Consider the following 12,438-nt stretch of genomic DNA (forward strand, 5'->3'; position numbering starts at 1 on the left):
ATCATACGAAGCCAATCATTTTCCAACGAAATATAAACACTTCACAGTTACAGTTAGTTGAATTGAAGTACAGTAATGTCTCATGCCATGCACCAAGACAGTTACAAAAAACAACATGTCAGCTGGCCAATAAACGATAGCCACATTGCAAGAAATTCCAAATATGTCCAAATGTATGAAGTTCCAGTACATAATATTTCAATGTTCTTTTTTTCAAGCGTTCTTAGAGTTTGAAGTTGAAATGAAGGAGACAGGGCACATTCTTACCCCTGGTTCCACTATCACCTTGACGACAGGGAGTGCTGCCGACTTAAAACCAAAAACCTGAAGTTAATTGGGAGTTACATATTCCAAATGTAAAGCACCGAACACAAACAAAGACAAAACAATGCAAAGACATCATAATTATTACCTTTAAGAAATCCACTGTCTTAACCGAGCAAGGTTAAAAATGTAGAGTAGACAGTGGTACCCTTACGTGCAAATTTCATTCTTGGTTTGTATGTCGAAATGGTCGTATGTCGAGCGGGATTTCCCCATAAGAATACATTATAATTTGATTAATTTGTTTCACAGCCCAAAAACCTATGCCAAATCCTTAATAAAATACTGCAGATGGGATTATAAATATCAATAACACATAACAAAACAAATAAATTACAAATACAAATCAGAATAATAATAATAATAATATTATGAATTGGATTCTAATGTAGTGGTTATGTTTTTCTTGCTGCTCCTGAACGCACTGTGTGACTGACGAGAGCGTGAGAGAGGTACGGCGGAGTTTTTACTTTCTCTTTTCATGTTCTGTTGCTGTTGTCGTCAGCTACGGTGTACAGTAGCCGTGTTGTGTTGCACAAGTTCTGAAATAAATGATTAAAAACCTGATGAAGCTGGCGACTTCCTTGCCGATGTTACAATAATAATAATGAGAGTAGTCATCGAGATGGTAGACGTATTCCGGCTGGATTGTCAAGCCAGTTCACTGACATGCACACCACGCTCATATTTTTCTATCGTTTCCTTCTTAACCCTTTCCTGCACTAACCTTCTTGAGACTCATGTTGATTTCTCTCACAAGAAAAACCGCTGTGCGTCCGTCTCGCGAAAAAAAAAAAGAAATTGCGACGCTGTCATAAATCGTCATATATCGAACATGTCGTCATATGTCAAGACGAGAATGACAAGTCAAATTTTACGTCGGCTGTCGAAAGGATCGTATGTCGCTGCGATCGTATGTCGAAGAACCACTGTACATCTATTTCCACTAACAGTACCTAACGCCGTCCATTACAATTTGTACAATCAATAAAAAACAGATAGCACTACACTGGTTAAACTGGTTAAAGAAAATGGCAATGTACTACGTACATATATTTATATTATATATATATATATAGGCGGCTCGGTGGCTGAGTGGTTAGCACGTCCGCCTCACAGTTCTGAGATCAAGGGTTCAATCCCGGGCTTCGGCCTTCCTGTGTGGAGTTTGCATGTTCTCCCCGTGCCTGCGTGGGTTTCCTCCGGGAACTCCAGTTTCCTCCCACATCCCAAAAACATGCATGGTAGGCTGATTGAACACTCTAAACTGTCCATAGGTGTGAGTGTGAGTGTGTGCGTGAATGGTTGTGTGTCTCCTTGTGCCTTGCGATTGGCTGGCAACCTATTCAGGGTGTCCCCTGCCTACTGCCCGAAGTTAGCTGGGATAGGCTCCAGCACCTCCGCGACCCTCGTGAGGAATAAGCGGCATGGAAAATGAATGAATGAATATATATATATATACACCTGCAGGCTCCTGACTATAAGCTTTTAGTGGCTTCTTAAGGAGACCTGACTCACACATAATCTTGGCTCAGCACTGAGATAATAATGTACACTTTGTAAATATGAATTTGTGTGTGAATAAATTGGATTGAATTGAATTGAATTGCTCATGTATATTAGTAGAGATGTGAGGGAAAATTGGGCACAGAAAATATCCAAAATTGCATTTTCGGTTAAAAGACTGAAACTTTACCACCAAATAGTTGGAAGAACCGTAGGCCTCTTGTGATGACGCAAACAAAACACGGCGAGAAGCAACGTTGCAACTGCATCAAGCGAGCATTGTACGAATTAAGTAGTATTTAAATGCAGACTGTGCATGTACATTTGCTGTGGTTTAGTACAATAATTTTATGCACTTCAAATTTATAACGTCCTAATCAGATTATTTCTCTTAAATCTAGTCAAATAATTTTTCTCCTTGTTTGGAGTGTTGAGACTATTTAATAGATTAATGTGTCAGATTATTCCACTTACCTTAAGTAAATATTACTATTTGTTCTCATTAAGCCCACACATCAAAAAGTTGGTAATTTTTCAGCTTTTCAGACATACACTGCTGGCCAAAAGTATTAGCACCCACACATTTCTGTCAGACAATGCTCAATTTCTCCCAGAAAATGATTGCAATTACAAATGCTTTTGTAGTAATATCGTCATTTATTTTGTTTGCAATGAAAAAACACAAAAGGCAATGGAAAAAAAAATTTTAAATCATTATCATTTTACACACGGGACATACAAAATTATTGGCTGTCTTTGAAAAATCATGTGATGCTTCTCAAATTTGTGTAATTGTGTTATGTGCCACAGGAAAGTAACAGGTGGGGGCAATAACTAAATCACACTTGCAGCCAGTTAAAATGGATTAAAGTGGACTCAACCTCTGTCTTGTGTCCTTGTGTGTACCACATTGAGCATGGAGAAAAGAAAGAAGACCAAAGGACTGTCTGAGGACTTGAGACGCCAGATTGTGAGGAAGCATGGGCAATCTCAAGGCTACCACCCATCTCCAAAGACCTAAATGTTCCTGTGTCTACCGTGCACAGCGTAATCAATAAGTGTAAAGCCCATGGCACTGTGGCTAACCTACCTAGATGTGGACGGAAAATAAAAATTGATGAGAGATTTTAACGAAAGATTGTGCGGATGGTGGATAAAGAACATTGACTTACATCCAAACAAGTTCAAGCTGTCCTGCAGTCCAAGGGTACAACAGTGTCAACCCGTACTATCCCTCAGCGTCTGAATGAAAAGGGACTTTATGGTAGGATACCTAGGAAGACCCCACTTCTGACCCAGAAACATAAAAAAGCCAGGCTGGAGTTTGCCAAAACTTACCTGAGAAAGCCAAAACGTTTTGGAAGAATGTTCTCTGGTCAGATGAGACAAAAGTAGAGCTTTTGGGGGAAAGGCATCAACATAGAGTTTACAGGAAAAAAAACGAGGCCTTCGAAGAAAAGAACACGGTCCCCACAGTCAAACATGGCGGAGGTTCCCAGATGTTTTGGGGTTGCTTCGCTACCTCTGGTACTGGACTGCTTGATCGTGTGCATGGTGTTATGAAGTTTTAAGACTACCAACAAATTTTGCAACACAATGTAGGGCCCAGTGTGAGAAAGCTGGAGCTCCCTCAGAGGTCATGGGTCTTACCATTCCAGCAAGACAATGACCCAAAACACACTTCAACAAGCACTAGAAAATGAAATGGTTTGAGAGAAAGCACTGGAGACTTCTAAAGTGGCCAGTCAGTTCTAAAGCGGTCTCCCTCAGAGGTCATGGGTCTTCCAGCAGGACAATGACCCAAAACACACTTCAAAAAGTACTAGAAAATGGTTTGAGAGCACCGGAGACTAAAGTGGCCAGCAATGAGTCAGACCTGAATCCCATTGAACACCTGAAGAGGGATCTGAAAATGGCAGTTTGGAGAAGGCACCCTTCAAATCTCAGAGACCTGGAGCAGTTGGCCAAAGAAGAATGGTCTAAAATTCCAGCAGAACATTGTAAGAAACGCATTGATGGATACCGGAAGCCGTTGTTCGCAGTTATTTTGTCTAAAGATTGTGCTACCAAGTATTAGAGTGAGGGTGCCAATACTTTTGCCCAGCCTATTTTTGGAGTTTCATGTAAAAAGATAATGATCCCCCCCCCCCCCATTATCTATGTGTTTTATTGCAAGCAAAATAAATGAAAATATTGTTACCAAAGCATTTGAAATTGCAATCATTTTCTGGGAGAAATTGAGCATTATCCGACAGAAATGCAGGGGTGCCAATACTTTTGGCCATCAGTGTACACAACAGAAATGCTTATTGTTAATGTAAGGAATATACCATATGTTGAGACTAAATTTAATTTCAAGTGAAAGTAAACATAGTAAGAAAGATTTTGTAAATGTATACGGTATATATTGTTTTACTGTGAATGTACTAGGTAATACGTACACTGGACAACTAATTTGTGTTTACAAAATTTAAAGATATATGAAAATAAATATTCTGATAAATATTCTGATCTCTTAAACAGGACTCAACAATTAAATCAAACCCCCAACACTCGACAGTTACAGTAGCAACAGTGGCATACAAACATGCACGCATGTGTGACTACTTACATTGATCTCCGTGATGGCAATGTCAACCACGCTACCCACAACAATTAAGGCATCAAACGTGTTCCATGCATCAGCAAAATAGTTCTGCAAGCCACAAGCCACAAATACAAACACACAAAAAAGAGACAGGGCAAGAAAGAAAAGGAAAGATAGGTAAAAGAAAAACATACATTGTGAACGACAGAAGACTTTTCATGCAAGAACATTTTTATTAAGACTGAGAGATAATAAACTTCCATTGATGAGAGTAGTCACTGTATTATCTATTGTTGATTATGAATGATATATCATCTACTTTTCATAAGATATGGTCATAGCACACATCTGAAATAAAAATTAGGTCACCTCGAAAAGATGTATCAGATAGAAAAGTGAGAGGGTGAAGTTTCCAATCAGTTATGTTTCTTGCCATATGCATCTTAGAGGGTAACCAAAGTAGTGACCACAAAACAAAATTGTAAAACATTTGTCAGTGTGTGTCAGATTATTGTGCCACAACAGAGCCTGATTTCTGCCCACCACCTGCCATGACCAGAAACAAGTCTGGTAATAGCAATAATGTGGATCTACTGTATGTTGCTGATCAGCCACCAAACTAGCAATTTAACCAATCAATGATTTAATACTAATATTAAAAATACTTATTTTGACACTTTTATGCACCAATTGTGATTTTTTATTTTCTTAAAATTATTTATTACATTTGATCTGTGGGACAATATTTTGTGACTCCCATTTGACATTCAATTGTACTATGAATGTTGCCAGCATTTATTTTTGTATGTTCAATTAAAATATGTGTTTATCAAAATAAAATACGATGATAAAAAAAAAAAAAAGATAAAACTATTTTTTAAAATTCTAATAAAGTGAAAAAAGAAGAATAAAGACATCACTTCAAATAAGTGTGGCCCGTATGTATTTTATCCTGGGAATTTTATTATTGATTTTTGTTTTGTTTTATAAATTTCTTGCGACCTCACGTAGCTTAACGCTTTGGCTGCCATTGATCGAATGATCACTTCTAGCCCCTCCCTACTTGAAATTCTTGTGTTGCACATGCAGTATATCCGTCCAAGCAGGCTATAATTTCTCACTTATTGCCCTAGAGTATATATTTTCCAATTTATTTTCAATACATATTTTTATACTGGAGTGCCAAGTCAAATTGTTTGGCTGACAATGACAACTAAGTTCTATTCTATTCTATTTTAAATAGATTGGATGTCTATTGCTATGTTTTCAAGATCAATTTATTGAAATACTGTATTTACTAGCTACCACAATACATTCTCTCTGACCTGGGCTGGCAGTTAAGCTAATCATAACTTTTGAATAGATGACCTCTGTGGTGACTAGAGTTGTCTGATATTTTCAGGTAGCCGATAATATCAATCAACAAAAGCATCTTAAAATGACATCAGATAATATGGAAATAGGTTTGTCATTATCAGTTTTAGACCAATATGCATGTGGTCTTCAGAGTTAATGTAGAAACCTTCTCCCTTTGTACAAGGGCTGGTCACAGCTTAACACAGCAGTTATGCTTATTGACCATTAGATGTTTCCAAACTAAGATGTCCGGGATTTGTTATGTGAGCATCACCATTTTTAAAGCATCCAATGGGGCACCACTTTACAATTAGCTATAATATGTTAAGTCCACGACCGGATATATCGTATTGGTTTGATATTACCGTAATTCTCGCACTATAAGGCTCACCTGACTAGAAGCCACCACCCACCAAATTTGACACAAAAATGTTTTCATAGATAAGCCGCACTGGATAAAACGCAGCTGTCCTCGTTATATTATGGGATATTTACACCAAAAGATATTAACCGGTTACACTTTATTTGACAGTGGCATCATATGACTGTCATAAGACCAAATGAACCACCATTCATTGCTTCAAGAAGCTTTATTTGGCCATCACTGCTCCCTTGGGGGAGACAGTCAACCTCCGCTGCCACCTGCTGTCAACACTTCCAACATGCCTCATAGCATGCATGGCAGCAACAATCAAAATTCATGTTCTGTGCCAATTATTTCTTCTTTACTGTTCCAGTTGATTAATTGCTAGTTATGGTATTTGGTAACACATTATTTGAAAGTGGCACCATAAGACTGTCATTAGACAATAATAATTATGACATGAAACAGTCATGAGCATTAATAAATGCTTTTAACAGATATCATTTAGTGTTATCCGGCAAATTATCTCACTTTCGAATGGATATAAAAGATCCTAGCTGGAAATAAATGTTAAAGTTAGAGACATAATTTGCTGTATGACACTCAATGACATCTGTCATAAGCATTTAGTACTACCCATGATAGTGTCATGTCGTAATTATGACGGTCTTATGACACCGCTGTCAAATAAAGCGTTACCTATTAACCCAAACAAACCAATACATAAGCCGCACCGGACTATAAGCCGCAGGATTCAAAATGAAGCAAAAAAGTAGCAGCCTATAGTCTGAAAATTACAGTAGTATCGGATTTTGGGAGTTGGAAGATATCTGGATATCGGTTAAAAAGCCATTATCAGACAACTCTAATAGTGACCATTGTCACTGGAAAGGGTTAAGAAGGCTTTTGGACTGCCTGTTACACCCGTCCCAAAACATGAAATTAAAGAAATAATAATAATACTTTGAAAAATAGAGAGAAGAAGGGGTAGCGAGGACGCACAGGACGGAAGCAACAAGAGGTGGAGGCAGCACAAGACAAAGCTGTATATACTGGCGTCTCTCTACCTGGCTGAGTATGATGTCGACTACACTGCCAATCACCACCATGGCGTCAAAGACGTTCCAGGCATCCCCTACATAGCCCTACGTAGGGCAACCATGCACAGCCAGTGGTTGGAGGAGAAAAAGGCGGGGAGGACAAGAGGGATGCAGGGCCCAGGGGCGAAGGTAAGAGGAACAGGAAGAGTGCATGAGGGCTGTGTTAAAAGGAAAAGGGGGTCAAAGCAAAACTTTGGTGTGAACGTAGGGAATCCTTTAACAATGAAGCTTCAGGGGACCATCAACCCTGGAAGGAACTTAATATATAACAGTGGTTACTGTACTAGAGATGTGTGTCATCATTAATCTGTCAAATTTCAATCGTGAAGTTTTTGTCTTTTGACTTTTTTGGGAGGTGATGTAGAATTGATTCAATGTTTGTATGATTAAGGCCGTGCAGTCTGTAGCCTATATTGTTTTAGTAATAGGGGTGGTACAGATTACAGCTTGGCAGAAACAAAATAATTTAGGCCCAATTTTCTTTGACTATCACGCAGGAATTATTCTGCACCAGTTGTTTTATACATCATGTTATGGAGAACAAATTTGTGCGATTATCACAAAACTAATTCTCGGTCGCCGGTTTTGTTTCTGCACTTGTCTCTGACTGCTGTTTTTTCTCCCTTTTCAATTAATGTTTAACTAAAATACAAATAATCATGACTCATTCGTGGACTTACCCTGGGTTTGAAGGCAATAAGCTTGAGGATCATCTCAACAGTAAAAACACCAGTAAACACCATGTTCAGGATGTCCATGGCATAGTTGAACAGGTGAGACTGACCATGGTGCTAGAAAGAGACAGCGTACACATATATATTCAAGAAGCTAGTAGTGTTACATCGATACCGATACTAGTATCAGAGGGGGCCCAAACATGGCACTGAAATGCAGTCATCAATATCAACTACACTGCAAATTTATAACGTATTAATCAGATTATAATTCTTGAATCTATGGTAGTTAAATAGTTGTTTCTGTTTTGTTTTGAGTGTTAAAGACTAGTTAACAGATCCGCTTATTTTCAGTATACTGAATATCACTATTTGTTCTTATTAAGCCCATACATCCAAAAATGGGTTATTTTTCACCTAAATTAAAAAAAAATGTTTTCAAATAAGGTTTTGAACAATATCTATTCTGGAATTAAGAACATTTCTGACAAACAAGTTTTTTTAAAGATTAAATATACTAATTTAATGCTTAAAGAAAGTCTGCTAAACTTAGCTTTCAGCTTGCTATTATAAAGACTGGGTGTTTATGTAGCCATGTTGCCATTGGTGTTATGGAAGGTATGTTCTTCCTATCCCTGCTTTTTAATGTGTCCGCTACTCAAAAAATACTAAAGCTAAAATCTTACGCATGAAACGACTTGTTGTCTTTTATATTGTTATTACGATGATGATTGTAATTAAGATGATGTTTAATACTATTTATTACAACTACTGTACGGCTGTGGCTTCAACACATGCTGTCTGCTGCTAGCCTGTTGCTAATCAGTACGTGTAGGATGGCACAGTTATGTAAATGCATAAATGCAAGCGTGCAAGTTTTTTTTTTTTTCGTTTGTTAACAGGTGGAAAATGCTGTTAGACAAGGGAAGACAACTTGATGTGCTTCTCAACAACACTTTCTGTACGTTGATGGAAATATATCGAGAGTACGTGCGTTCTATTTTGATAATGGAAGGCTCGACCTATGCGCCGCTTTTGTCAATATTTCGTAATAATTTTATAAATTGTGATTTATTGACCTGTTTTGTACATTCACCATTTTTTTTAAATAAAACAAAAAGTGAAATCATGTTGTCCAAAAGTTTTATTGTGATATATTGGCGCTTCCAGGAGCAGCACAGAAAGTCTCGGAGTCTCACTTACGTCATGCTGAATCAATTTTGGGAGATTCTATGGGTTCCTCTGGTTTGATTTTGCAGTTTTAACTTTGTCAACACACTGCCTACTTCAACCACACTTCATGTTGTTCTGTCCAAACCGGACGTTCGGAGAAGAAATTGTCAAAGATGGCGCCGCCCATGTTTCGCTCAGGAAACTTGTCTATACTTTAAATGGTGAATAAAAGTGTAGGTTCCAAAATGAAAAGCCTTCAGCCCGAAGGCTGAAGTCTCACGCAGCTCGTTCCCAGTTCATTCGTTTAATCCAACAGGAATTAATCCAAACGCTTGTCATCCAGAACATAAACAAAGGAGCAACTAAGAGATAGAGAGACAGACAGAGAGACTAATTCAACTAGGAAGAGAGAGAAAAGGAGACGTGAAAAACTGTTTGGCTCTGTGACTTATGCGTCCTTCTCCTCCACGCCAAACTGAACTCGCGCACCGAGCCACTTCCTCATATATAGTACGTCGTCAAACGTGACGTCACGAACTAGTTCCACGAAATCAAATAAATAATATTCCTGTCTTATATAACCAAATAACAACTAACAACTTGTTTTATGGAATCAAATAAATTATTTACAATTAACATGAATATCTATCCAAATGTTTACGCACCTAAAAAAAGTAATGTCACAAGGTATTACCAGCCAGGATTTAAAGTTTTGTGACTGACATTGACATGAGTGTCTATAAAAATTTAGCTTTTTTAGAAGGAGACAAAACTGGGAAAAGCAAGCTAGTGAACTTGTGTTCTTTACTAGAATAAGTGATTAGCGCCTGAGCTAAATTAAAGTACTACTGTGGCATAAGGCACTGATTGTGCACTGCAAAAAAACGCATCCATAAAACTAGTCAAATTTCCTTGTTTTCAGAGTTAATCTACTAGACATACCGGTAAGTGAAATTATTAACCTGTGCCTCGAGTAAATTTTACTCACTTCTATTTTTTGCAATAATAAAAATAGCTAGCTGAAGCTTAATAAACTTATTTTAAGCAATGAATTAGTATATTTAATCTTTTAAAAAGTCAGAAATGTTCTTTATTCGAGAATAGATATTGTTCAAAACATTATTTGAAAGCAAATTTTTCTTGATTTAGGCGAAAATTATAATAGTAAATTGGTAATAATTACTAAAAGTAAGAGGAATAATCTGACGCATGGATCTGTTAACTAGTCTTTAACACTCAAAACACGATGAAGAAAATTGACTAGTTTTAAGACTTAATTGTCACTCTGACCAGGTAAGCACAAATGCTGTTAAGCAGTGTCTGACCAAGCCATGATAGCAACTATTTGATATTCAAGAGGGTATGAAGTAATTAAGTACTTAAAGAGAGAGGAAAAATGTGCTATTGGTACAGTTTCGGTATCTGTCAATAGCGAAATAAGTATCAGGAGCCAAAAAATGGTACTTGTGCAACATTAGTAGCTACTAAAGACAAATCTCTTATCACTTACCTGTATAGCCAGGCATAGGGTGTTGAGGATGATTAGGACAAACATGACATACTCAAAGCCAGTGGAGTTGACCACATACCAGAACTTGTACTGGTATGGATTTTTGGGGATGTAGCGCCGCAGGGGACGGGCTTTGAGAGCATATTCCACACACTGACGCTGAGGCCAAGGTGTAGTAGAAAAAGAAAAATATTTTAGTTTGTGTAGTGTATTTTTTCTTTAATTGTGGCGGGAATAATCATATTTTTTTCCTACCTGGTTCTTGTCCAGCTCACAGTTCTTGTATTCCTTCTCACCCTGCTCTTGGAAAGTGACAATCACGAAACCGACAAAGATGTTCATCATGAAGAAGGCAATGATGATAATGTAGATGATGAAGAAAATGGATATCTCAATGCGGTAGTTGTAGATGGGACCCATGTTTTCACGGTTCGAGTCGATGGCCTTGTATAAGAGACTGCAGGGGGAAACAAACAAAACAGAAAAACATAAAACAGAGCAGTTCTCTGCAAGTACTCAAACTTTGATGAAAAACATCATTTTCTACAATGGTAGAGGAACAGAAAATCATGAAGATCCAATTAGAATTTCAGGTAATGAGATTTAACTAGTGATATAAGCATCTGCTTAATTAAACGTGTTAACAAAGTGCTCCCAAGTGTACATCTTGGTTGAACATTAGGCAATTTTTTCTTTTGACAATTTAGTTTCTGATCTTTCATTCACAAAGCAGACTTTGTTTCCGTCCCAAACAAGTTAACAGATGGGATTGGATGGTAAAAACTCGTGGGCGACAGGGACAAAGCCCTGGTGTGTATACTAAAAATCCACAACTGATTGTCTTCTTTAAAAGGGTTTGTGAATGCTTATAGCTGTCACAAAAGGTGGCTAAATACTACTCGTTTTCTAAATATAGCTCATCAATACTACCAGATATAATATAATTGCAAGTTTACCATCAATAATTGACTAACTTACGTGGGCCATCCTTCAAAGGTGGAGACAGTGAAGAGAGCCATCATGGCCATCAGGACGTTGTCAAAATTGAAGTCACTGTTGAACCACAGCCGCTCCTTGACCATGGGCAGTGCAGTGTCTCCATTATTGTAGAGAATGTACGTGCCTCTGTGGTTTTAGAATGACACTTTTTATCACACAAAAAATAAAACGTGTATATGAGGATTATTATGAGATAAATTATATACTGACTTGCATTCATCGGGGCTGCTCTTTGCATCGTCTGTACAGCGATAAAATTTACCCTGTATATCAAGAAAACAAGTAAATTATTTAGATAACAGGAATGCTAATGTTTGGATCACACTAGGCTATACACTAAACAACACATTACAGTGAAAACCTATCCGGTAACTAAGGTTTAATTACATGTAACACAGTGTGTGGCAAACCCTACATTTAAGCACTCAAAGGGGCAGAGTTAGACACTACTGTTGACAGCTGGCTGGCATAGGAATAGCCATTTCTTCTGAAAATGGCAATGAAAAAGCAAAGAAGACAAAAAGAAAGCTCGCCTCCTTCTGCCTAGCCTTCTTCTTGGCACCTTTCAATGTGGCCATGTTATAATTTCACACTATTTATGTAGCCTACGCAACTATCTGCTTCACTGTACCTTGAAGAGCTGCACTCCGATGCAAGCAAACATAAACTGCAGCAGCGTCGTGACAATCATGATGTTGCCAATTGTCCTGATGGCGACAAACACGCACTGGACCACATGCTGTAAAACACACAAATGCATTGTAATACCTTCATTTTACATTTATTGATAGTCAATTAGTACTAAATACGGAGTTGCTTTCATGTAAACTGTCATTGACTAGTTC

General features: G+C 37.8%; 1 protein-coding gene across 8 annotated transcripts in view; it reads right to left on the reverse strand.

Moving 5' to 3' along the window:
* Positions 1 to 12,438, reverse strand: part of cacna1db (calcium channel, voltage-dependent, L type, alpha 1D subunit, b) — a 138,018-nt gene that overhangs the window by 29,482 nt on the left and 96,098 nt on the right. For 7 of the 8 annotated variants that reach the window (XM_057819588.1, XM_057819570.1, XM_057819580.1 and 4 more), the window contains 7 exons: positions 12,225 to 12,332; positions 11,804 to 11,856; positions 11,573 to 11,719; positions 10,850 to 11,051; positions 10,595 to 10,753; positions 7,918 to 8,028; positions 4,442 to 4,525 (listed from right to left, as the gene is read on the reverse strand). In XM_057819588.1, the coding sequence (XP_057675571.1) occupies positions 4,442 to 4,525; positions 7,918 to 8,028; positions 10,595 to 10,753; positions 10,850 to 11,051; positions 11,573 to 11,719; positions 11,804 to 11,856; positions 12,225 to 12,332 (864 nt within the window). Of the gene's footprint in view, positions 1 to 267; positions 310 to 4,441; positions 4,526 to 7,204; positions 7,283 to 7,917; positions 8,029 to 10,594; positions 10,754 to 10,849; positions 11,052 to 11,572; positions 11,720 to 11,803; positions 11,857 to 12,224; positions 12,333 to 12,438 lie in introns of all 8 variants that reach the window. The other variant, XM_057819532.1, reaches the window with a different exon arrangement.

Source organism: Corythoichthys intestinalis, chromosome 2 (genome assembly GCF_030265065.1).
Source record: "Corythoichthys intestinalis isolate RoL2023-P3 chromosome 2, ASM3026506v1, whole genome shotgun sequence".
Lineage (NCBI taxonomy): Eukaryota > Metazoa > Chordata > Actinopteri > Syngnathiformes > Syngnathidae > Corythoichthys > Corythoichthys intestinalis.